This window comes from Notamacropus eugenii, chromosome 1, assembly GCF_028372415.1.
Source record: "Notamacropus eugenii isolate mMacEug1 chromosome 1, mMacEug1.pri_v2, whole genome shotgun sequence".
Lineage (NCBI taxonomy): Eukaryota > Metazoa > Chordata > Mammalia > Diprotodontia > Macropodidae > Notamacropus > Notamacropus eugenii.
This window is the reverse complement of record NC_092872.1, coordinates 364866271-364892242: the sequence shown is the minus strand read 5'-3', so window position 1 is coordinate 364892242 and position 25972 is coordinate 364866271. Positions and strand designations below refer to the sequence as shown.

General features: G+C 38.8%; 1 protein-coding gene and 1 long non-coding RNA gene across 3 annotated transcripts in view; one reads left to right on the top strand and one right to left on the bottom strand.

Annotated features, from left to right (window-relative positions):
• LOC140518318 (uncharacterized) overlaps positions 1-17322 on the top strand; it is a 29520-nt gene extending 12198 nt beyond the window's left edge. The window contains exons 2-4 of one of the 2 annotated variants that reach the window (XR_011971901.1): positions 1550-6605; positions 8188-8302; positions 9369-17322. This is a non-coding gene — a long non-coding RNA (uncharacterized lncRNA). Of the gene's footprint in view, positions 1-1549; positions 8303-9368 lie in introns of both variants that reach the window. The other variant, XR_011971900.1, reaches the window with a different exon arrangement.
• LOC140518317 (alpha-1-antiproteinase-like) lies at positions 12179-24495 on the bottom strand. Its single transcript, XM_072630337.1, has 5 exons — positions 24357-24495; positions 19884-20509; positions 17051-17321; positions 13463-13607; positions 12179-12453 (listed from the first exon to the last, which is right to left on the bottom strand). Exons 2-5 carry the CDS (start codon positions 20506-20508, stop codon positions 12262-12264), a joined length of 1233 nt encoding a protein of 410 aa, XP_072486438.1. The 5' UTR covers position 20509; positions 24357-24495; the 3' UTR covers positions 12179-12261.
• Positions 24496-25972: the final 1477 nt, after the last annotated feature.

Below are 25972 nucleotides of genomic sequence, written 5' to 3'. Positions count from 1 at the left end.
GCCTCCTCCTCCAATGTCTTTTCACCCCATATGAAACAACAATACTTAATCATCTTCTTCTTGTCCTTTCCTCTATGATTTGGTAATTCGTGCCAATTTTGTAATTGATTTCCCAAAGGACTATTTACCGGTATTTCCTGACTCCATTCCGAAGCTCGGTGGGGTTTGGACTGCCCCTTCCCCATTCTTTTGGACCAGGGTTGTCACCAACACCTCCGAGTCTATGACTCAACAAATTTTGCTAGCTCCCTTGCTAGCTCTCAGTGGGGGTCTCCCACCCACCCACAGTCACCCAGCAAACGTTTTTGGGGGGGCCCTTCACCCTGGGGTCCTGCAGTCCACCAATTTGGTTGGGAGTCATCACCTTCTCCCCAGTCTATCTAAGACTCAACGAATTGACCCCCAGGCTCTCCCCCCACCCCCACCCCCCACCCCCGCTTACCGCTGGGTTGTAGGCATACAAGTTGCCTGACTGCAACCTTCAACACCAACCGGTTGGCATTTTCACACACTTCACAGCTTCGGTGTCTTTGGAGTCCCTATCTCTATTCTTTTCTGTCCTCACTGAGTTCCTCTGCTTCGGGTCGTTACTTTGCAGAAAGGGAGGCCCGGCGACCCCATTTCAAAGACCATGGGGGAATCTCCCCACAGGCGCCCAGTCTTTGAACTGAGTTGCCAGCCATCTTTCTGAAAAGCCCCAGATCCTGGTATGATGAGCCCCCAAACTGTGTGGGATGGCTCAGGTCCTTACATAAATCAATTACTCAGAGGCCTCTCAAAGTGATGACAGAAAAGAGATTTATTCGATTCTCGAGAAGCGGGGCTAACCTGTAGGAGTAGGAAAGCCGAAGACAAAGAAAAGGCAGTGATTTATATAGACTCTAACGCAAGTCCCTCCCCCCGCCACTGACCATTATTCTCATTAGCTGAGAATATGATCTTACCTTCTAGACACGAAATCTAACCAATCCCTTTTGAAAAGAAGACATTGAAGAATTAAGTAAACTTTATCCAATCATAATGTTCTGTTCTAAAAATATAGTAACCTTAAGCCTCTCAGTCTTACCTCACCCCTGGGAGAAGAATTACAATCTGAGAAGTCTTCACTAAACCTATCCCACTCACTAGTTACATTTGAGGGAATGTAAAACAAAGACAAAACCTAGAATTTTTTAGAATTTTTAGACTTACCTGGGAAAGCTTAAACTTTGCTTGCTCTGTGATTCCAGAGAGATCTGCCTTTTCTTCAAATACATCATCACGTAGAACCTTCAGATCATAGCTTCCTGAGATGGAAACTTTTGGAAAATATAAATTAACTGCCCTGTTAATAAAGAAAGATAAAAGAAAAAAATAAATGCTCTTAAAAATAAATAAAAATAAATACATATATCTATAAATTAAATAAATAGTAAAAAAGAAATATTAAAAATAGCTTACATGAGAATGTTCCAGTATTATTTCTTCTTAAAATAAATACTTATTGGTAGTTTCTATTTTTTTTTTTATATTGTAGTTCCTAATGTGTTCCTCCCTCTTCCCCTCCCAGGGAACCATCTCCATAGTGAAGAACAAAAAAAGGAGGCAATAAATTGTCCAAGGAAACCAGTCAACACATCAAAAAGGACTGAAATTACTTGGAGTGTTCCATATCCATTGTCCTTGGCTTCTGCCAAGATGATGGGGAAGTACCTACTTCTTAAATCTTTTCCTGGAGGGCCATTCAATTCCAAATGTTTTGTTTTTCTGTTTTTCTATTCATATTATAATCCTTGTATATAGTTTCCTGATTCTACTTGCTTCATTTTACATGAGTTCATATGAGCCCTCTCATGAGTCTCTGTATCATTATATTTATTGCTTCTTATTTCTTATTCCCCAGAAACAAAATGATTTTTTAATTTAGATATCCTTCTTGGCTATGACAGGAATCTCCCCCTTAGGTCCTCAGAAACTGAATTATCCAACTTCAGCTTAAATATTTTTAGTACCAGGGAAATCACTCTCTCTTCAGGTGAAAAATGAAGGGATTTTAAATTGTATGAATTTTATTTCTCTCAACTCCTCCCAGGCCTGTTGAATGTAATCTCCTTTAAGCAGGTGCTTTTTTCTTTTCTCTTTTTCCCCTTTTCTTCCCAGTACCTAACTCAGTGACTTCTACATAGTAGGGTTTATTAAAAACTCTTTGAATTGAATTGAATGGATGCTCTCTGAGATGTACTTTAATTCAATAGAATCCAAATTTCTGGTCAGCCCTTAGGCAATGAAGAGACACATGGAAAGGCTATAGCAAGAAAGTTACTCAATTGTTTCTACCTTTTGAGTCAGAGAAAGCACTACTGAGACCACATCCTGAGGAGGTTTGGATAACAAAAAACCCCATGTGGTGACATTATTCATGATACCAAAAACTAGAAGTCCTGTGATTGGAGGATTGATTTACAAATTATGATTAGAGGAATGACAAACATGAAGAATTGAGAAAAAAAAGGGGGAGACTTTTATGAGTTTATGCAGAGCAGAGAAATCAGAGGCAAAGAGGAATATATAGTTCTATAGTAAACAGATAAACAGTAGCTAGGTGACACTGAGTGGATAGGGTACTGGGCTTGGAGTGAAGAAAACAGAGACACTTACTGGTTGTGTGTCCTTGGGCAAGTCTCTTAAACTGTGTCTATCTCAGTTTGTTCATGTGTAGAATGGGGATAATAATAGCACCTATCTCCCAGGGTGGTTGTGGGGATGAAGTGAAATAATAATTATAAATCATTTAGCATACTGTCTGGCATGTCTTAAGTCCAACATAAATGTAAGTGATTATTATTATTACTGTTATCTCTGTAACTGTGGGCAAGTCACTTACCCTCTTTCTGCCTCAGTTTTCTCATCTGTAAAATGGGGATCATAATAGCACCTCTCTTCCAGATTTTTTGTGAGGATAAAATGCAATAACATTTGTAAAACACTTTGCAAACCATGAAGAACTGCTATTGTCTTGTCAGGATTATAGTGAGAAAGTTGAGGGTGACCCAGGAGTGGGGGTTGGCCAGATTTTCCTACAAAAGACAAAGGATTCATTAAAACCTGGTGATCATGCTTAGGCTCTCTGGCATAGGACCAGCTGCTTCATAGAGAGAGAGTAAAATGAAACAAGAGCCACAGCAATAGGTGGGAAGACTGGGAGGAGTAGAGATACTAGGAGCAGTGAGGTCACACAGTGGATAGAGTGCTGGCCCTAGAGTTGGAAAGTTCTGAGTTCAAATCCAATCTCAGACATTTATCAGTTGTGTGACCCTGAGCAAGTCATTTAACCCTAATTGCCTCAGTTTCCTCATCTGTAAAATGAACTGGATAAGGAAATTGAAAACTACTTTAAACCCCAAAAGAGATTATAAAGAATTGGAAATAACTGAAAAAATTAAGCAGAGGTACTAGAAGTCACAGTAAGGATGAAGAAGAGGTTTAGAATGAGTGAAGTAAAGTTAGAGATGAAATTCTATGATCAGAGGGAGAATTTTAGATTTCTGGATGATGGAGATAGCTCAGTTATGGCTGATGGGGAGATTAAATATATGATATATATTCCATACACAAATGCCAAGCAAAATTTTTAGGAAATTTCCCTGATATTTTTAGTGGAACACATATTAGTACATATTGCATTAAATTAAATTGTGAATAAAACTTATCTTATTTCTTCCTCCTATAAAAGACTGAAGTATAAGAGATTATGTAAACAAATTCCATTATTTTCTCATGATTATTGAGAAGTCATGAACAAAGCAGATTTATTAAACTTTTTTATCATCAGAGATGGATGAATAGAGTAGAAGGTAATTCCTTGTGTGTAGTAAAAGATAGATAGACTGTGGTAGTTGCTGACAGCATATTGGTAGTGATAATATGTAATATAAATTTTTGGCTTTCATAAGGGCCAGAGCTTGAATGAAGAAGAGCCTGGACCTAATAGTCTCATTGTTCTTTGAAGTAAACTCAGAGAATACTTCTTCCTATGTCAACAAAGCCAGATGGGGCTGTTATGGCATTCCTTAAGAGACCCTTAACCCTAGACACTATCTTGAATAATGGGACATTTTCCATACCTTATGGCATATTAATGGTAAAGAAAACAGATATCTTGAGTTGTAATTTCAGTTGAAACTTTGTCAACTCTGTTAAAAATGCCCTTTCCTGTGTCAGCAATTTCAAAGACCTGTTTATGATAGGATGCTTTCCTCCAGAGTGGTGGGATTTTCTCCTTATCATGTGTCAGAGACATCTCCTACATAGAGGAAATTCGCACATCCTGGAATCATAAATTCCCACTGACATTACTTTGTTAATTGTCTTGTCTCACTAAATTTACAGTTTGTTCAACTAAGAAAGTTCCTTTCTCATTATAAAATGTATTTAAGTCTGATCATTCTTATACCAGGCAGTCAGAAATTCATCCTTGCTCCATGGGTCCATGTAATCATTATCTTTATAGGAAATAATAAAAATGCATGCATTTAGCCCATTGCTTTTTGTTAAATAAACTTTCAGGTTGACAGTAGCAATTGGTAATATTATGAGACCTAAAGGAATGGTTCCAGTAGGTTAGGTGGATCCCCTGGGAAGAATTGATGGGAGGACTTGAACAAGAGTGGCACAAGATTATAAGGCTGAGATGGGCTATCTGAACTGTTGGAGGGAGTACCCACATCCTGTTAGATTGCAGAACCATGCAAATATGAACATTGAATTGTTATGATTACTAATGATTATTGTCACATCCTCACCATTACCTTGATACTAGCCAGTTTATGTCAAATGCTTTTCTGATAGCACAGAGTCAGAAGGTGACCTGTGTTCAAAGTTTCTTGACCATTTCTGAAACTGCTCTTTGCTTAAGGCATCCTCCACCTGTTCTAGCTTCCCTGTGTCCGGCAGTATAAAAAAAGGCACTTGCATTTCCCAGATAGCCCATTGTCACAACCCAGCAGGCCAGGTCATCATCATAAGTCACTTGGAACATTCCTAGGTGTCTCATTGTTTGAAGAGGCACAGTTGTTTTGGCATCCACGTGGAAGGGGCATTTCTCAGTTAGCTGAGCATCAAAGGGTTTCTCCCATTTACCTAAGAAAAGAATTTGTAGAAGGGAATAAATTTGTGTGGGCTGTGGAGATAGAAAAATCAATGGCAGGAAAATTAGGGTCTCCTACTGTCTTATTAATAAGCTATTACTTAGAGGTAGTGTAGTGGAGAGAATGCTGGACCTGGAATCAGGAAGATCATGGTCATGAGTTCATATGTGGCCCTAGGCACTTCCTGATTAGCTGTGTGACCCTGGACAAGTCACTTAAGTCTATTTTCCTCAGTTTCCTCCTCTGTGAAGTGAGCTGGAGAGGGAAATGGCAAATCATTTCAGTATCTTTGCCAAGAAAGCCCTAATGGGGTCATGAAGAGTTGGACAGGTTTGTAAAATGACTGAAATTACCTTAGTATTTCCTATGAACTTTCCCTGGAAATAGAGAGGGTGAAAAATATAAAGGAAAATTTGGTCATAGAGATAGAAGACTTGAGATCAGGTGCTGAGTCTGCCAAAAAATAATTATGGCCATGCACAAAGCCTTTAGCTTTACCTCTCTAATGCTTTGGCTGTTGCATCTGTAACCTAAGTGGTAATAATATCTGTATTACCTCCCTCACAGAACTGTGGAGAGGAATGAATAGGGTAACATGCTTAAAGTACATTGTAACTATTATATATACCCACTGAGTTTAAGAGGCAGTGCATTTTTTTTCTGTCCAGTGATCACACCAAGCAAAGGTGGAACTTTAGATCCAGAAAGGACCTTGAAAATCATCTATTCCAGCAATTTCATTTTATAGATCATCTGAAATTTAGAGAGGGACAGTGGTGTGCAAAATGTGAATTAAATTAAAGGGTGGACACTAGGACCCAGGAAGCCAGTTTCCTTTTGCCAACTAGCTCATCTTCTTCTTTCTGTCTGTGTTTCCCCTCTTTTCGGATTTACTGGCTAGATGTCCTTTTGCTGCCTTTATTCCTTCCTTCCTTCCTTCCTTCCTTCCTCCCTTCCTTCCTTCCTTCCTTCCTTCCTTCCTTCCTTCCTTCCTTCCTTTCTTCCTTTTCCCAAAACCTTAAACCCAGTGTACTCTGAAGGTCATAGGTTGGGCAAGAAGAAGTGCCTGCTCAAGCTCCACTTAACAATGGTCTTAAAGTGATTATCAATATTAACAGTTTCTCTTCCTCTCACAGCTTGATTTAGTTTTTTTTCTTTTGCTCATTAAAAGGTTTATTCCTTGTCTACTTCTTAAAGTGACCTCTTCACTCAATGGACATTACCTTCCTCAAAGGGAGTACCTGAAAATGCTTAACCTAAAAATGCATTCTTCCATTCTTCCATTGCATCCTGGGCCATGTCCAGTGATCCTGATGGATATCTGGGCACTGGATTCAGATGGCTCAGGAGGAGAAAGTGAGGTTAGTGACCATGCACTTTCCTCCCACACTCAAAACAAAGTCAAGTTCAAGTCATGCCATTATTTCTCTGATGTCGTGGTCTTCTTCAAAAACAAAGGATGAGCAAAACAACCAGTGTGTGAGTATGATCCCAATACCAATTCCAGTTTATCCAGATTCTCTTCAGGGATCAGTTGTCAGGAGTGTGATTCCACAAACCTTCCAAGTGTTGTTTAGAAATCAAAATGGGTTTTTTATTTTATCACCACTTTCTATTTCTATCTTAAGCCTTGGTGGGAATGCAGAGAATTCAAAGACTTGGAAGCATGGATAATCTTCTGAGGAGAGGCACGAGATTCATTCTTTATGATCAAAGATTACTCCTATGAAATACTACATGTGATTAACACCTGGCAAAAGGGGATATTGTAGTTTCTGTTCATGTCAGTAGATGCTCAACATACACAGCCTAGTGGGAATCATGATAGGAGACCTAAGAGAGGCCCTAGAATGTACAGCATTATAATAGCGCCAATTGAGTTAAACCTTATAAAGTGTGGGATTCCTAGCAATGCTGTGAGCTGGACAGTACAAATACTGTCTCTCCACAGACATCCTTGAGAACTCTGTATCTTTGTACTACCCCTCCCTCACCCCAGTTCCTCAGCTGTAAATTGAGTATCAGTGAAGTTAAATGAGTAAGCCCTTAATCAAACAGCATGTGAGTGCCACATGTCTAATCCATGTCTAAAAACTGTGACTAAAGTAAAGAATATACACAAATAAATATGAGGAAATATGAGCACCCTGTTGCCCCATAGTAGGCACTTAATATATGTTTATTAATTGAATGATGCAATTTAGAATGCAGTAGGGAAAGGAATTCTGCAGACAAGTTGCTGTGACAAATTTGGGGAAAGACAACTTTTATCTGGGGTGGTAGTGGGGACAGTCAGGGAAAACCTATCAGACATAATGCCTGGCACACAGTAGGTGCTTAATTAATGCAGGCTTATTAATTGATTAATTGAACTTAAAGTAAGTGAAAGGAGAATTCTGTGAATAAGGTTGGAAAAGGAGATTGAAACCTTTAATAGCTAGTTGAGGGGAACTACAGCTTTGGTGCAGTAGAAAGAGCAGTGTAATTAGAGTCTCAGGATTGGGGTTCTAATCCTGCCTCTGATACTTCTTATCAGACTTCTAATTAATTCTCTGTGTCTCTGGGGAAATTACTTAGCCTCTCTGGGCTTCACTCTCCTCATTTGTAAATTGAGAAAGTTATAGGGTATGACCTCCCAGGCCCCTTGTAATAGCTGCAATTCAAGTTTGTATTTTCTGTAGGTCACACTGAGTCAGTGTATATTTTCTTTGAGTGAAGAATGAAACTTCCAGATTTATGTGTTAATAATAATACATATATGAAGAATTCTATTTTTCCTGTTCTGGCCCAGAGGGAAGAACCAGGAGGAACATTGCAAAAAGGCAAATTTATTCTTGAGATAAGGAAACACCCTTCAAAACTTTCCTATCCAAAAGAGGAATGCGCTGCCTTTGGAGAAAGTGGTCTCCCTTCACTAGAGGCCTTGAAAAAGAGACTGGCTTTGGGGAGGATTATGAATTAGATTAAACCCTCTGAAAACTCTTCTGATTCTAAAAGATGTAAATTCTGTGACTCAAATTGACCCTCTTACTGGAAGGTCTTCTCTTTTCATCTCTGCCAGGTCTAATCATGCAACCTTAGATCTTACTTCATCCAAGTTGTTGAAACTTTAGTGATGACCTCTCCTGTTGTGTTTGCTCTATCTGAGAAGATAGAGCAGGCAATGTCATCTAATGGTAAGTCATGTATTTCCTGTTTCTCCAACTTGTTTGCCTCAAGGATAGAGGAAGGTAGTGGAAAGAATGTTGGAACCAGAAGATGTATTTTCTAGACATGGGGGCTGCCACTCCTTCTTTCATAGAGAAAATGAGGAGGTTGGGTCCTACTGGATCTATGATTTTGAAAAGCAGGGAAACTCCCAGTGTGAAATGTCTCTTTATCGTTATAGACTGCAATAGATTGGCAATGATCTAGTAGACAAGAACTAAAGAATGTCCTGAGGTACAGAAACTGTGGCTGTCACATAAGTAGGAAGTGTCAGAGGTGGGATTGGAAGCCCTTTCTTCTCAACTCGTAGCCTTGCACTCTGGCCATAGTGCCACACTCTCTCTTTGCACATTGCAAGTAGTTGAAAAATATTGAGTGAATTGAATTGCCAAAGGCATGTGATTGAAATGACTAGGATCTCCCGGACCATATGTTGTTGTTTTGTAGATGAAGGAACTCAGAATTTCCACCCTGGCGAAGAGATTTAAGAGGGGGAGCATCCTAATTATCTTCTAATATTTTTAGAATGAAGTATGGAAGGAGGTCAGACTTGTGTTTGACATCAGAGGGCAGAACTAGCAGAAATGGGTGGAAGGTCAAGAATGGGAGACTGAGACCAATGTAAGAACAGTTGCTATCAGTGAAGCTCTACCAAAGTGGACTAAATTGCATCGGGAATGAGTCAAGTTTTCCATTTCTGGAGGTCTTCAAGTAGATGATTGTTTAAAAGATTCCTGAACAGATAATGCCTAAACCCTTACTCATTCTAAAATGATGTGATTTTACATAAGGACTTTTGGGCTTCTTTCATGGGGGCATTCTTTGCCCTGTAGCCTTCTTGGACCCTAAGATCCTACCTAAGATTCTAGTCTCAGAATGTCCTGAGAAGTTGGGTTAGTAAAGGATTTTCTAGGTCCCTGGAAGAGTTGGGGAGTTGAAGCAAGTTTCAGAGAGAAAAGTGGTGATCCTGGAACTAGCATTGGGTCATTAAGAGCAATTCATGACGAATGAGTCAAATTTTCCATTTTTCAACAGTTATTATCCTGAGGGCTATTTGGAAGTAATGATAATGGCTGCCATCTTTATAACATCTACTGTGTGCCAGGCACTGTGCTAAGCAGTGTACATGACATCCCTGGGAGGTACGTATCATTATTATCTCCATTTTACAGGTGAAGAAATTGAGGTAGACAAAGATGAAATGACTTGACCAGGGTCACACATGTAGTAAGAGTCTGAGGTTGAATTTGAACTCAGGTCTTCCTGAGCACCATACCTACCATGCCACCTAGCTGTAAAATGGTCTATGTAGCAGGGATGGAGAACTTTTTCATGTGAAAAGAACACATAAAATTTAGCTGTAATTAAATCAAATAAAAATAGAAAATGTGAACATAAATGTATTAACAAAAATAAAAACATTTGTTCTGTAAAATTTGGATTGAGTTAAAAGATAGCACTTATGGATATAGAAAGTCACCCCTTCTCTATAGTAATTTCCTCCATCATTTCACCACTCTTCAAACCCCTGCCATCTCTTTCCTTCTTTAACATTTTATTGAAACAGCTGTGTCCAATGTTAGTAATGACTTTCTTATCGTTAAATCTGATTGCTTTTTTTTTCATTGTCATCCTGCTTGGACTTTCTGCATCCTTTGACATTGTGGTCCACCCTTACCTTCTTGACCCCAACCCTGGGTTGTGTGACACTTTACTTTCATGGTTTTATTGATTGTGGTAAAGTAGAAAGGGGCCTGGATTTGGAGTTAGTGGACCTGTGTTGGAATCCTAGACCTGAGAGGCATAACCATCGTCTTGCTACTCTTTGGTCATCTTCACTCCATACTTTCTTGTTCCAGCCTCTCTTCCCAACTGTCCTTCCAGCTTCTACCCTACGTTCCAGATATATCTGTGATATGCTACCTCACACAGCTCCTTCTCCTCCTCTCTTCCCTCCCACTGCCTTCCACATCTACTTCTAGGTAAATAATCAAATCAATACTTGTACCCATTGAAAAGATGAAGCAATCAACCCCCTTGTGACTCCATTCACCCTCCCTGTGACTTCATATTCATATTATTGTCTTTTCCTTTGATAGAATGTAGGCTTCTTGAGGTAAGGCTGTCTAGATTTAAGCAGTTCTTTCATATTTCTAGAGCATAGTAAAGGAGGTTGTCACACAGTAAGCACTCAACAAATGATTTTCTTTTCATTCTTTTATTCATTTCCCTCTCTCTGTGGACCTTAAATTCCTCCTTTACAAAATGATGTGCTCTGAGGAAAAGATCCTAGGGATCATTTTTAAGGTTCCTTATATCTTTTGTCTTGTCACTGAACTTCAGTGACTCTGAAAGAGAGAGTGAGGCCTGTGCCTCTGTCTCACAAGTCCAACTCAAGGCAAGGTGTGACTCTCATGATGTCATTGATTGTCTATGTAAAGGATGAACAATGTATCTCATGACATTATCACAAATCTATTATGTGCTTCCTGCCTTCCTTTCTGTTCCTTCCCTGATTCAACAAATTCCCAGTGAGGAAAAAGCAAAAGAAAACATGAATTTCCTATGGACTTCAGACTTAGCAATCATATGTCCTCTTGTATTTGAAGCTGGCAGACTGTGACCTTTTCAGAGTAAGCTACTTCTATCACTTTGCCCCTTCTAAAGCAGATTCTATGGCTAGATCTTGTTTAGTAATTGAGTTTTTAAAATTATCTCTCTAACCTGTCATCCCAAGTAAGCCAAATAATCTCACCTGTGCCCATCCTTCCATATCCTTATTGCACAGCCAACATGAGCCTGTGTCCCAGGTAGATCTGCCTTTAGCTATTAAAGCACAATGACATGGGCCAAGCCAACAGATACACTAAGGCTCTCTAGGTAAAATCCCTTCATTGCCCTCATCATAAAGGAAGATCTTGAGAGTGTCAGCCTAGGAAATTAATGCTATTAATTATATAGATAAAATTTTAAAAAAATTATTTGTTGTTGGAATTTTTTAGATCATTTTCAGTGCTTTTCTCCTGTCCCTGTAATGCCCTCCCTTCTCATCTCCAGCTTCCCTTGTCATCTTTGTAATTTCAGCTAAAATCTTCCCTTCTTAAGAAGTCTTTCCTCATTCCCCTTCATGAGAATTAGTACCTTTTCTCTGTGATTATCTCTATTTTATGTATTTTGTTTGTACTTGGTTCTTTACATATTTTTTCTCATTTAGATTTGAGCTCTTTGAAAGCCAGGGACTGTTTCTGGCCTTTCTCTTTATCTGAGTTGTTTGTCACAGTGTCTGGCACAGAATAGATGCTTAACAAATGATTGCTTTGACTTGATCAATTCAATGAAATGTACAATTTTTTACACTGCCTGTTTTATATAGAGTTTATTACTAGGCCACTGAGTGGACTACAAAGATAGATAAACCCCACTGAAATAACGTCACTTTTACTTTTTTTCACAGAGGTCTATACATGAACTCTATTCTGATGTCTCCAAGGGAGCCCCTGGATTGGGTGAAAACCAGTTAATTTCTGATAGACCCAGAGGAAATCTGTATGGGATATGGTACAGAGAATTTTTGAGAGCATAAGACTGAATCTATTTCAATCCCTTTCTGGGCCACAAAAGTCTGTGTTCTAAGGTCCACCATAGCATCATCATTTCATATTATTAAGGTCTTTTTAGCTCTAAATTGCTAAGGTCTAAATTCTCTTATACCTTTTATGTCCTATGTTTGTGACTTTATTTGTCACGAGTAGCTTTCCTTTCTATTTGCCTTAATGATTTGTAGACAACCCTATGAATCATCAAAATGAATTGGTATGGAAGATATTGAGAATCCACACTGAGGGTACAGGTGTGAGCTGGATGCTGATGTTTTATTCTGTAGAAGGGGAGCAAACACTGAGATCTTGGGGGACTGAGATTGATGAAGTTAATTTCCAGAAGGATTCACAACTTTCCCTAAGAAAATTGTGCTCCTTGTACTTGTTTCATAAAGGGCAATCAGAAAAGGACTGTTGAAGTCAATGACAGGAGGAATGGACATAGGTATCGCTTCTACGAAAGTTGCCCCTGAAGCCTCAGTTCCTTTCTCATCAATGTTCAAAACAGCCTTGTGCAGAGCCTAGAAGCAAAAGGAACAGCACAGTTCAGGGACAAAAGAAAGAATGATAGGAATTCCTGGACACCTTCACACACCCTGGGGTTAGTAAAGCCTAGAAAGTCCATTAATTTGATGGGATGGGGGCAGATAGTAAGTTATTCTGAAAACATGCAAATACCTTGTTGTTTACATTTGCTTGATTAATTCAATTCAACACACATTTCTTGACTTCATAACCCAATGTTGGGCCATAGAGGAGGATTCAAGATGAATAAAACATAGTCCTTTCCTCAGGGAAGTAATAATCTGGATTGCTAGAATATCAGGTGTAGGATGATAAGAGGAGGTACCAACAAAGGGCCATGGAATTCCTCAGTTAGGGACATTTAATTCTCACTAACTAGATCAGAGAAAATTTCATAGAGAAGGTTTCGTATGTATCTATTGTTAGCCTATCCATCAGTCTGATAAGTAATGTGTTCTATGTTCTCCTATTTTTCCTGCTATTTTTTATGTCTTGATCATGTATCCATTTTGACCTCATCTTGGTAAAGGTGCAAGATATTGGTCTATGCCCATTTTATGCCTGACTGTTTTCCAGTTTTCCCAGCAAATTTTTAGCAGACATTTAATTCTTATCCCAAATACTTAAGTCTTTACACTTGTCAAATTCAAAGTTATTATATTTGTTGACTGTGAGGTGACAGATGAGTTGACCCAAACTCCCCTCCACCCGAAATGATTGAATCATAGACCCCGCCCCTAAAATGCCAGTCAGTTCATTTGGGTGAGTTTAGCTAAATAATCTTTTGATTCTTTTCTCTATTCAAATGAATGATGACACCTTACATCTCTGAACCTCAATTTCATGTATCAAATAGGAAAAATAGTCCTTGCCCTGCCTAGCTCCCAGGATTATTATAAAGGAAATGCTTTTCAATCTTAGAGCAAAATGCGAATTGCTATAATCACCCTAGTAACATTTGAGGGAATGTAAAACTAAGACAAAACTTAGCATTCTTAGACTTACCTGGGAAACCTTAAGCTTTGTTTGCTCTGTGATTCCAGAGAGATCTGCCTTTTCTTCAAATACATCAGTGATGCCCATATCACGTAGAACCTTCAGATCATAGCTTCCTGAGATGGAAACTTTTGGAAAATATAAATCAACTGCCCTGTTAATAAAGAAAGATAAAAGAAAAAAAATAAGTGATCTTAAAAATAAATAAAAAAATATAATAAATAATAAATAGTAAAATAGAAATGTTAAAAATAGCTTACATGAGAATGTTCCAGTGTTATTTCTTCTTAAAATAAATATTTATAGGTAGTTTCTATTTTTTTTATATTGTAGGTCCTAATGTGCTCCTCCCTCTTCCCCTCCCAGAGAACCATCTCCATAGAGAAGAATAAAAAAAAGAGGCAATAAATTGTTCAAGCAAGGCAGTCAACACATCAAGAAGGACTGAAATTACTTGTAGTGTTCCACATTCATCGTCCTTGGCTTCTGCCAAGATGATGGGGAAGTACCTACTTCTTAAATCTTTTCCTGGAGGGCCATTCAATTCCAAATGTTTTGTTTTTCTGTCTTTCTATTCATATTGTCATTCTTGTATATAGTTTCCTGATACTGCTTGCTTCATTTGCATTAGTTCATATGAGCCCTCTCATGAGTCTTTGTATCATTATATTTATTGCTTCTTATTTCTTATTTCCCAGAAGCAAAATGATTTTTTAATTTAGATATCCTTCTTGGCTATGACAGGAATCTCCCCCTCAGGTCCTCAGAAACTGAATTATCCAGCTTCAGCTTAAATATTTTTAGTACCAGGGAAATCACTCTCTCTTCAGGTGAAAAATGAAGGGATTTTAAATTGTATGAATTTTATTTCTCTTAACTCCTCCCAGCCCTGTTGAATGTAATCTCCTTTAAGCAGGTGCTTTTTTCTTTTCTCTTTTTCCCCTTTTCTTCCCGGTACCTAACTCAGTGACTTATACATAGTAGGGTTTATTGAAAACTCTTTGAATTGAATTGAATGGATGCTCTCTGAGATGTACTTTAATTCAACAGAATCCAAATTTCTTGTCAGCCCTTAGACAATGAAGAGACACATGGAAAGGCTATAGCAAGAAAGTTACTCAATTGTTTCTACCTTTTGAGTCAGAGAAAGCACTACTGAGACCACATCCTGAGGAGGTTTGGATGAGAAAAAACCCTATATGGTGACATTATTCAAGATAAGAAAAATTGGAAGTCCTGTGATTGGAGGATTATGGTTTGAGAAATAACAAACATGAAGAATTGAGAAAAAAGATGGGGAGACTTTTATGAGTTTATGCAGAGCAGAGAAAGCAGAGGCAAAGAACAATATATAGTTCTATAGTAAATAAAGAAACAGTAGCTAGGTGACACTGAGTGGATAGGGTGCTGTGCTTGGAGTCCAGAAAACACAGACACTTAGTGGTTGTGTGACCTTGGGCAAGTCTCTTAAACTGTGTCTACCTCAGTTTGTTCATCTATAGAATGGGGATAATAATAACACCTGTCTCCCAGGGTGGTTGTGGGGATGAAGTGAAATAATAATAATAAAGCATTTAGCATACTGCCTGGCATGTCTTAAGTCCAACATAAATGTAAGTGATTATTATTATTACTGTTATCTCTGTAACTGTGGGCAAGTCACTTACCCTCTTTCTGCCTCAGTTTTCTCACCTGTGAAATGGGGATCATAATAGCACTTCTCTTCCAGATTTATTGTGAGGATAAAATTCAATAACATTTCTAAAACACTTTGCCCACCATGAAGAACTGCTATTGTTTTGTCAGGATTATAGTGACAAAGTTGAGGGTGACCCAGGACTGGGAGTTGGCCGGATTTTCTTACAAAAGACAAAGGATTCATTAAAACCTGGTCATTATGCTTAGTGTCTCTGGTATAGGAACAGCTGCTTCATAGAGAGAGAGTAAAATGAAACAAGAGCCACAGCAATAGGTGGGAAGACTGGGAGGAGTAGAGATACTAGGAGCAGTGAGGTCACACAGTGGATAGAGTGCTGGCTCTAGAGTTGGAAAGTTCTGAGTTCAAATCCAATCTCAGACATTTACCAGCTGTGGTACCCTGAGCAAGTCATTTAACCCTAATTGCCTCAGTTTCCTCATCTGTAAAATGAACTGGAGAAGGCAATGCAAAACCACTTTAAACCCCAAAAGAGATTATGAAGATTTGGAAATAACTGAAAAAATTAAGCAGAGGTACTAGAAGTCATAGTAAGGATGAAGAAGAGGTTTAGAATGAGTGAAGTAAAGTTAGAGATGAAATTCTATGATCAGAGGGAGAATTTTAGATTTCTGGATGATGGAGATAGCTCAGTTATGGCTGATGAGGAGATTAACTATATGGTATATATTGCATATGCAAACACCAAGCAAATCTTTTAGCTAATTTAGAAAATTTCCCTGAAATTTTTAGTGGAACACATATTAATACATATTGCATTAAATTAAATTGTGAATAAAACTTATCTTATTTCTTCCTCATATAAAAGACTGAATTACAAGAAATTATGTAAATAAATCCCATTATTTTCTTATGATTATTGAGAAGTGATCAGCAAAGCTGATTTATTTAACCTTTATATCATCAGAGATGGATGAACAGAGTAGAAGGTAATTCCTTGTGTGTAGTAAAAGATAGTTAGACTGTGGTAGTTGCTGACGGTATATTGGTAGTGATAATATGTAACATAAATTTTGGACTTTCATAAGGGCCAGAGCTTGAATGAAGAAGAGCCTGGACCTAATAGTCTCATTGTTCTTTGAAGTAAACTCAGAGAATACTTCTTCCTATGTCAACAAATCCAGATGTTGCTTTTTTAGCATTCCTTAAGAGACTCTTAACCCAAGACACTATCTTGAATAATGGGATGTTTTCCATATGTTATGGCATATTGTTAAAATGCCCTTTCCTGTGTCAGCAATTTCAAAGACCTGTTTATGATAGGATGCTTTCCTCTAGAGTGGTGGGATTTTCTCCTTATCATGTGTCACAGAGACATCTCCTACATAGAGGAAATTCACACATCCTGGAATCATAAATTCTAACTGAGATTACTTTAATTGCCTTGTCTCACTAAATTTACAATTTGTTCAACTATGAAAGTTCTTTCTCTTGATGAAATGTGTTTAAACCTGATCGTTCTTGTACTAGGCAGTCAGAAATTCATCCTTTCTCCGTGGGTCCAAGTAATTATTAACTTTAAAGGGAATAATAAAAATGCATATATTTAGCCTGTTTCCTTTTCTTAACCAAACTTTCAGGTTGCCAGTAGCAATTGGTAATGTTAAGAGACCCAAAGGAATGGTTCCAGTAGGTTAGGTGGATCCCCTGTGAAGAATTGATGGGAGGACCTGAGTAAGAGTGGCACAAGATTATAAGGCTGAGATGGGCTATCTGAACTGTTGGAGGGAGTACTCCATCCTGCCATATTGCAGACCCATGCAAATATAAACATTGAATTGATATGAGTAGTAATTATAATTGTCACATCCTCACCATTACCTTGATACTGACCAGTTTACTGCAAATACTTTTCTGATAGCACAGAGTCAGAGGGTTACCTGCGGTCCAAGTTTCTTGACCATTTCTGAAACTGCTCTTTGCTTAAGGCATCCTCCACCTGTTCTAGCTTCCCTGCATCTGGCAGTATAAGATAGGCACTTGCATTTCCCCGATAGTCCATTGTCACAACCCAGCAGGCCAGGTCTTCATCATAAGTCACTTGGAACATGCCTAGGCGTCTCATTGTTTGAACAGGCACAGTTGTTTTAGCATCCACGTGGAAGGGGCGTTCCTCAGTTAGCTCTGCATCAAAGGGTTTCTCCCATTTACCTAACAAGAGAGTGTGTACAAGGGAATGAATTTGTGCGGGCTGTGGAGATAGAAAAATCAACGGCAGGAAAATTAGGGTCTTCTATTATCTTAGTAATCAGGTATTACTTAGAGGTAGTGTAGTAGAGAGAGTGCTGGACCTGGAATCAGGAAGATCATCTTCATGATTTCCAATCTGGCCTTAGACAATTCCTTACTAGCTGTGTGACCCTGGGCAAGTCACTTAAGTTTATTTTCCTCAGTTTCCTCCTCTGTGAAGTGAGCTGGAGAGGGAAATGGCACACCACTTCAGCATCTTTTCTAAGAAAGCCCCTAATGGGATCGTGAAGAGTTGGACAGGTTTGTAAAATAACTGAAATTACCTTAGTATTTCCCATGAACTTTCACTGGAAGCAGAGAGGGTGAAAAATATAAAGGAAAGTTTGGTCATAGAGATAGAAGACTTGAGATGAGGTGTTGAGTCTGCCAAGAGATAATTATGGCCATGCACAAAGCCTTTAGCTTTACCTCTCTAATGCTTTGGCTGTTGCATCTGTAACCTAAGTGGTAATAATACCTGTTTTACCTCCCTCACAGAACTTTGGAGAGGAATTAATAGGGTAATGTGCTTAAAGAACATTGTAACTATTATAAATATACACACTGAGTTTAAGAAGCAGTGCATTTTTTTTTCTGTCCAATGTCCACACCAAGGAAAGGTAGAACTTTAGATCCAGAAAGGACCTTGAAAATCATCTATTCCAGGTATTTCATTTTATAGATCATCTGAAATTTAGAGAGGGACAGTGGCTTGCAAAATGTGAATTAAATGTTAATTAAATTAAAGTGTGGACAGTAGGACCTAGGAAGTCAGTTTCTTTTTGTCAACTAATTCATCTTCTCCTTTCTGTCTCCCTCTCCCCCTCCTTTTAGATTTTCTGGCTAGATGTCCTTTTCCTTCCTCTTTCCTTCCTTCCTCCCTTCCTCCCTCCCTCCCTTCCTTCCTTCCTTCCTTCCTTCCTTCCTTCCTTCCTTCCTTCCTTCCTTCCTTCCTCCCTCCCTCCCTCCCTCCTTCCCTTCCTTCCTTCCTTCCTTCCTTCCTTCCTTCCTTCCTTCCTTCCTTCCTTCCTTCCTTCCTTCCTTCCTTCTTTCCTTCCTTTTCCCAAAACCTTAAACCCAATGTACTCTGAATCTCATAGGTTGGACAACAAGAGGTCCCTGCTCAAGCTCCACTTAAAAATGGTGTTGGAGTGATTATTATTATTCACAGTTTCTCTTCCTCTCCCAGTTTGATTTGTTTTTTTTTCTTTTGTTCATTAAAAGTTTCATTCCTTGTGTACTTCTTAAAGAGACCTCTTCAGTCAATAGGCATTACCTTCCTCAAAGTGAAAAAGGCCTAACCTAAAAATTCTAAGGTCTTCCATTACATCCTGGGCCATCTCCAGTAATCCTGATGGGTATCTGAGCACTGGATCCAGATGGCTCAGGAGGAGCAAGTGAGGTGAGTGACCTTGCACTGTCCTCCCACACTCAAACAAAGTCAAGTTCAAGTCATGTCATCGTTTCTCTGATGTCATGGTTTTCTTCAAAATCAAAGGATGAACAAAACAACCTGTGTGTGACTATAAGCCCAATACCAATTCCAGTTTATCCAGATTTCAGGGATTAGTTGCCAGGCATGTCATTCCACAAACCTTCCAAGAGTTTCTTAGAAATCAAAATCGGTTTTTATATTTTATCACCTCTTTCTATTTCTATCTTAAGCCTTGGTGGGAACGCAGAAAATTCAAAGACTTAGAAGCATAGATAATCTTCTGATGAGAGCCACGAGATTCATTCTTTATGATCAAAGATTATGCCTATGAGATACTATATGTGGTTAACACCTGGCAAAAGGGGATATTGTAGTTTCTGTTCATGTCAGTAGATGCTCAACATACACAGCCCAATGGGAATCATATGATACTAGACCTAAGAGAGGCCCTAGAATGTACAGCATTATAATAGCACCAAATGAGTTAAACCTTACAAAGTGTGGGCTTCCTAACAACACTGTGAGCTGGACAGTACAAATACCGTCTCTCCACAGACATCCTTGAGAACTCTATATCTTTGTACTACCCCTCCCTCACCCCAGTTCCTCAGCTGTAAACTGAGTATCAGTGAAGTTAAATGAGTAAGCCCTTAATCAAACAGCATGGGAGTGCCACATGTCTAATCCACCTATGTCAGTCCAACTTTCTTTCAACATTCCATATGAATATTAGTGCTACAAAGGACATTCAAACAACACATTACAGCATAGATCATAGAATATTAGAACTGGAAAAAACTTTAGAATATGAAAGTTAGACCTAGAAGAGAGCTCAGAGATCCCCTAAATGAAGTCATTTCGTTTTATGGATAATATAGGAGAATTTAAGATGGGAGATTATGAGGAAAAAATGGGGTATTTCCTCCATCACCATTCCCTTTAAGAAACTGTTACTGTTACATAGTTCTGAAAAATAACTTTTATTACATTGCTCTCGACTCTCCAGCTATTCAGATTGGAATGAATACTGTCTCAGGGACTAATCTTACCTTTAAAGAAAATGCAATTTACCAGAACAAAGACAGCATCTGGGTGAAGGTCCTGAATCAAGTTCACTATTTTTCCTTGGGTCTCCTTCTCCACATAGTCATTGATCTGTTTCTTGGCAGCTTCTTGGTCTTCAAAATTAGCAGAGAAGGTATCTGAAGCATAGAGTTTCTTGCTGTCTTCCAAAAACTTCTCCACAATTTTTAGCTTTTTGTCTATGAAGAGGCCATTGCTTGTGGTCAGTTGAAGCTCATTTCCAGGTAGGTTGAGTGTATGGAGAAGCTGCTGGAAGCCCTCAGAGATTTCTTGCTCTGAAATCTGTGTGAGATTGAATCCCAATCCCTGCAGGATCTGATCATGAGTGGTTGATTTGGCTCCAAGAGCCAACAGGGTAAAGGCAGTGAAAATGCTCAGTGGAGAGAAGAATATATTGGTGGTGTTGGACTTAGAAACCAGCGTCCTGTAGAGATTGATGCCAAAATCAGCCATATAGGGGGAAATTCTGTGACTAGCAGAGAGTGGGTGTGCAGTGTCTTTACTGTCTGGTAACTCCTCAGCTAGGTGACCTGGAACCAGGCTGCACAGGCCAGCCAAAATCAGGCAAAATTTCAGAGAGAACGCCATCATTCTATAAGAGAACAAGGCCACGCAGTTTTAATACCTCTGCATTCAAATATCACTTAGACTTCTTTCTAGTTTCCAAAATGCCTTCCTTAGAATTGCCTCCATACTCTCCCTGGGGTATTATTTGAATAACTAGATCTATCCCCTCCATGTCTCCCTCCCACTTGCTAGGAATGCTTTAATGTTTCCTATTTATCAACCCAACAATTTGTTATTCATTTGGGTCACTTGTGTCTGACTCTTTGTGACTCTATTTAGGGTTTTCTTGACAGATACTGGAGGGGTTTGCCATTTCCTTCTTCAGTGTATTTTACAGAGGAGGAATTGAAGCAAACAGAATTAAGTGACGACTCCAGGATCCCACAACTAGTGAAGTGTCTGAGGTCAGATTTAAATTCAGGAAGATGAGTCTTCCTGACTGCAGGCCTGGGTTTGTATCCACTAGTTGCCCAATTGAAGTCATACTTCAGTTCAATTCAATTTCACATTTTATTATATTTACTAAAAAAAAATTTGAATATTTAATAATTTAATAAAATAAAATAAAAATATTATTAAATGTTTTCATAGAGACTTCGTATTCTTTAACAATCCACCATCTGACTGTAAGGAGATAGTAGTGTGCTTTATCCCTTCTCTAGAGTAATAGCATATCATTGCCTTTCCGTGTTTAAGTCTTGGTTGTTTGTCCTTACAGTGCTGTGTGTTCATCCTTCATTGCCGAAGAAGACCATGCCATCACAGAAATGGTGACATGATTTGCACTTGACTTTGTTTTTGAGTGAAGGAGGACTGTGCAGGCTACCAGCCTCACTTTCGCCTCCAGATTTATCTGAGTCCAGTGACCAGACATTCATCAGGATGACTGGAGATGACTAGGATGAGGCAATTAGAGTTAAGTGACTTGCCCAAGGTCACACAGCTAGTGAGTGTCAAACGTACTGGGGCAGCTAGGTGGTGCAGTGGATAGAGCACCAGTGGAAGAGTCAGGAGAACCTGAGTTCAAATCTCACCTCAGATGCTTGACACTCACAGCTGTGTGACTTTGGGTAAGTCACTTATTCCCACTTGCCTCATCCTGGGTCATCTCCAGTCATCCTGATGAATATCTGGTCACTGGACTCAGATGGCTCTGGAGGAGAAGTGAGGCTGGTGACCTGCACAGCCCTCCCTCACTCAAAACAAAGTCAAGTGAAAGTCATGTCATCATTTCTCTGATTGAATGGTCTTTGGCAATGAAGGACGAACACACATAGAGGCTTCACAATCAACTTTGGACACAAATATGCAAAAATCTAACCCTAAAGAAGCCCCCTCTATTTCTTATTTTCCATGAGCTTTCAGTGGTAGTAAGGAAAAGTAAACTGGGTGAGATTAAAGAGAGATTGAACAGTTATAACGAGTTAAGTGATAAAGAGATAGAGATAGAGGCAATAGATAGAAAAACACTGTGTATGAAAGTCTGTGACTAAAGTAAAGAATATACCCAAATAAATATGAGGAAATGTGAGCACCGTGTTGCCCCATAGTAGGCACTTAATATATGTTTATTAATTGAATGGTGCAATGCAGAATGCAGTAAGGAAAGGAATTCTGCAGACAAGTTGCTGTGACAAATTTGGGGAAAGACAACTTTTATCTGGGGTGGTAGTGGGGACAGTCAGGGAAAACCTATCAGACATAATGCCTGGCACACAGTAGGTGCTTAATTAATGCAGGCTTATTAATTGATTAATTGAACTTAAAGTAAGTGAAAGGAGAATTCTGTGAATAAGGTTGGAAAAGGAGATTGAAACCTTTAATAGCTAGTTGAGGGGAACTACAGCTTTGGTGCAGTAGAAAGAGCAGTGTAATTAGAGTCTCAGGATTGGGGTTCTAATCCTGCCTCTGATACTTCTTATCAGACTTCTAATTAATTCTCTGTGTCTCTGGGGAAATTACTTAGCCTCTCTGGGCTTCACTCTCCTCATTTGTAAATTGAGAAAGTTATAGGGTATGTCCTCCCAGGCCCCTTATAATAGCTGCAATTCAAGTTTGTATTTTCTGTAGGTCACACTGAGTCAGTGTATATTTTCTTTGAGTGAAGAATGAAACTTCCAGATTTATGCATTAATAATAATACATATATGAAGATTTCTATTTTTCCTGTTCTGGCCCAGAGGGAAGAACCTGGAGGAACATTGCAAAAAGGCAAATTTATTCTTGAGGTAAGGAAACACTTCCTTCAAAACTTTCCTCTCCAAAAGAGGAATGGGCTCCCTTTGGAGAAAGCAGTCTCCCTTCACTAGAGGCCTGGAAAAAGAGACTGGTTGATGACTTATCTAGTATATTATATTGGGGACCTTGGCATTGGTGAGGATTATGAATTAGATTAATCCCTCTGAAAACTCTTCTGATTCTAAAAGATGTAAATTCTGTGACTTAAATTGACCCTCTACCTGGAAGGTCTTTTTTTATCTCTGCCAGGCCAAATCATGTTACCTTAGATCCTACTTCTTCCAAGTTGTTGAAACCATAGTGATGACTTCTCCTATTGTGTTTGCTTTATCTGAGAAGATAGAGCAGTCAATGACATCTAATGGTAAGTCAATGCATATCCTGTTTCTACAACTTGTTTGTCTCAAAGAGAGAGGAAGGTAGTGGAAAGCATGTTGGAACCAGAAGATCTATTTTCTAGTCATGGGGGCTGCCACTCCTTCTTTCATAGAGAAAATGAGGAGGTTGGGTCCCTTTTATTGCTGAAAGTAACGGAACCAGAATCACAGATTCTCAGCTTCAAAAGGGACTTCAAAGCATGACACTAAGTGACAATTATTCTTGTCCTCATTTTGTAGAGATAAGAACCCATGATTGTAGAGATAATAAGTGTTTGAGGCTAGATTCTCTTTAAGACATTTTGTAGAGAAGGTGGCAACCCACATTGGTAGAAGTTTTCTCATTTGGGAAACCCCTACAATTGAAATCACAATAGTATGAGTGTCTAATAATGCCATGGGCAGGTAGGTGGCTCAGTGGTTAGGACCCTGGGCTTGGAGGACTTATCTTCTTGAGTTCAAATCTAACTTCAGATACTCACTAAGTTGTATGACACTGAGCAAGTCAGTGTTTGCCTCAGTTTCCCCATCTGTAAAATGAACTGAGGAATGAAATGACCAACCACTCCAGTATCTTTGACAAGGAAATTTCAAAAGAGGTCCTGAAGAGTTCTGCATGCCTGAAATGACTGAACCACAACAACCAATAAGGCCTGCAGTATCTACCTATAGAGCTGTTGTGAAACTTAATGAGATAATATATGTAAGGCACTATATCAATTTGATTTGATTTATTTATTTGATTTATTGTTTGACTTGAGTTTTTACAACAACCTTTTAAGGTATATTGTGTCTATATTATTATTACCATTTATAGATAAGGAAACAGACTTCACTACAGAGGTCAGGCAAATGATCCAAGGGCACATGGCAAATGTCAAAGCAAAGATTTGAACCATACCTTGGGACCACAAGTTCAGCATTCTTTTTCTCATGGTAGACTGCCAAATAAAAGCAAGTTCTTCATAATCTGTTATTTTTTAAAAAGCTGCCTCAAGACCTTCTTGACAAAGGCTAAAACCTAGTTTGATTGGCTGGTTGTCACAAAGCCATGGCTATGATTATTCCTTCTGAGGGACCATGAACATAGGTCTTCTTCTTCCCCCTTTCTTTGGGAAGGTCTAGTTTTCTTTCAAAGAACTGAAATTCAGTCACTGTATATTCCGTTCTCCCTCACTTCCCTGAGGATTCCAAGCCCACCAGCTCTAGTGCAGACCACAGAGATTGAGGTTTTTAACAGGGGAATACATTACTTACCTCTCCTTCTCCAGAGTCCTGCAGTAACTCACCAGGAAGCTGACCCAGAACCTCTTGTTTCCTAGGGTGTTATTTAAATAGCTAAGTAGTTATGGAAAGGGGTGGATGAGACTCTTCTTCCAGTGAACATTAACTAGCATAACTGGTTATTTGTACAGAACAAACAATGACTAAGTCTGTTTGTCCATTTGTAATCTTGTTCCTTTCCATGCTCTTGCCATTCTCTCACAGTATCAGTTGGGGTGCAAGACGATTCTTCTTCTCATTATCCAAGGGAAATCTTTGACATTAAGTTTCTTGTCTTTTAAACTTATGTTCTTTGGACACAAGATCTTCCTAAAGTTCTAACATGTGTATCTAAATCCACTTTTAAGTGAATGGAGTGGGAAGATTCATATCCACTCTGGAAGAATTCCTACTTTTATTTTGCCTGTCTCCAAATCAGAAACTTCTAATGACTTCATTGGCCTTTGGAGAATGCCTCAGTAACATGTGACACTGAAAGGCTTCATAATCTGACCTCAATCTATGTAGATAGAGGTGTAGAGACACTTTCCTTTTTTTTTTTGGATAGAACAATCACTTCCCCTTCCCCATAGTCCTGTCACTGGAAAACCCACAGAAGCAAAAACATGGTTATATAAAAATATCTAACATAATAATTAGGAGTGATATCACATTTAACATTAAAGTGTAATAATTCCTCATTTTTTTTACAGAAAGAAGAGACATTTCTTTTCAAAATCAACCAGTTAGAATTAACACTGGTCATTATGTTCAGCCTGAATTCTGTTGTTTTTCTTTTATCTTTATTCACACATTTGGGGTTTAACCTATCTCTTTTGCATAATCAAAGCAAATTTTCTCTCCTAAAAGGCAGGTGGACCTACCTAAGGCAGAAATATCACCTGTAAGTAGAGTGGGACTCTGTCAACAAAACCCCATTGGGTGTGAAGGGAGGTTGCTAAGTTTAGGTTCTTATTTCTCTGAGATGCAGCCACAGATCCTGAGGTAGCTGAGATGGGCTGCTACAAAGTTTTTACTCCTGGTAACTGTCTGTCCAGGCTGCATACAAGCTCCTCATCAGAGATCTGATAATCTGGTTTTAGTCTGGAGATGGGATCACAGGGTGTTTCAGTCTTGTGTCATGAATATTAACTGAAACCTTAACAGGAACTTCAGGTCTTCAAAACTTTGAAGTGCTGTGAGGTAGAAAAAAAATAGATATTTTTTTCTGAGTAATTCCATATAGCAATTGGGGATAGTAGTGGTGAGAAATTATGAGCGCAAACTTTGCTTGAAAAGAACTTCCTAGTAGACAGAGGTGTTCCACAGTAAGTAGCTTGACAGAACTGATATCCAGAGAAATCTTGAAAGGGTAGAAAGAGGTGTCATATCTAAAGATGAAATCTAATTGATGTGAATATAAAATCTTACACTTGGGTTTTTTTAAAAAACCAATTTCAGAAAGAGAAAACAAAGAAAGATATGGCTAAAGACCATTTCTTGTGGGAAACATGGGACACCTGAGTGCGATACAAGCTTAATATGATGTAGCAGTGGAACATGAAAGCCCCTAATGGCAGTGTAAATTTAGGCTGCTTTAACAGAGGCTT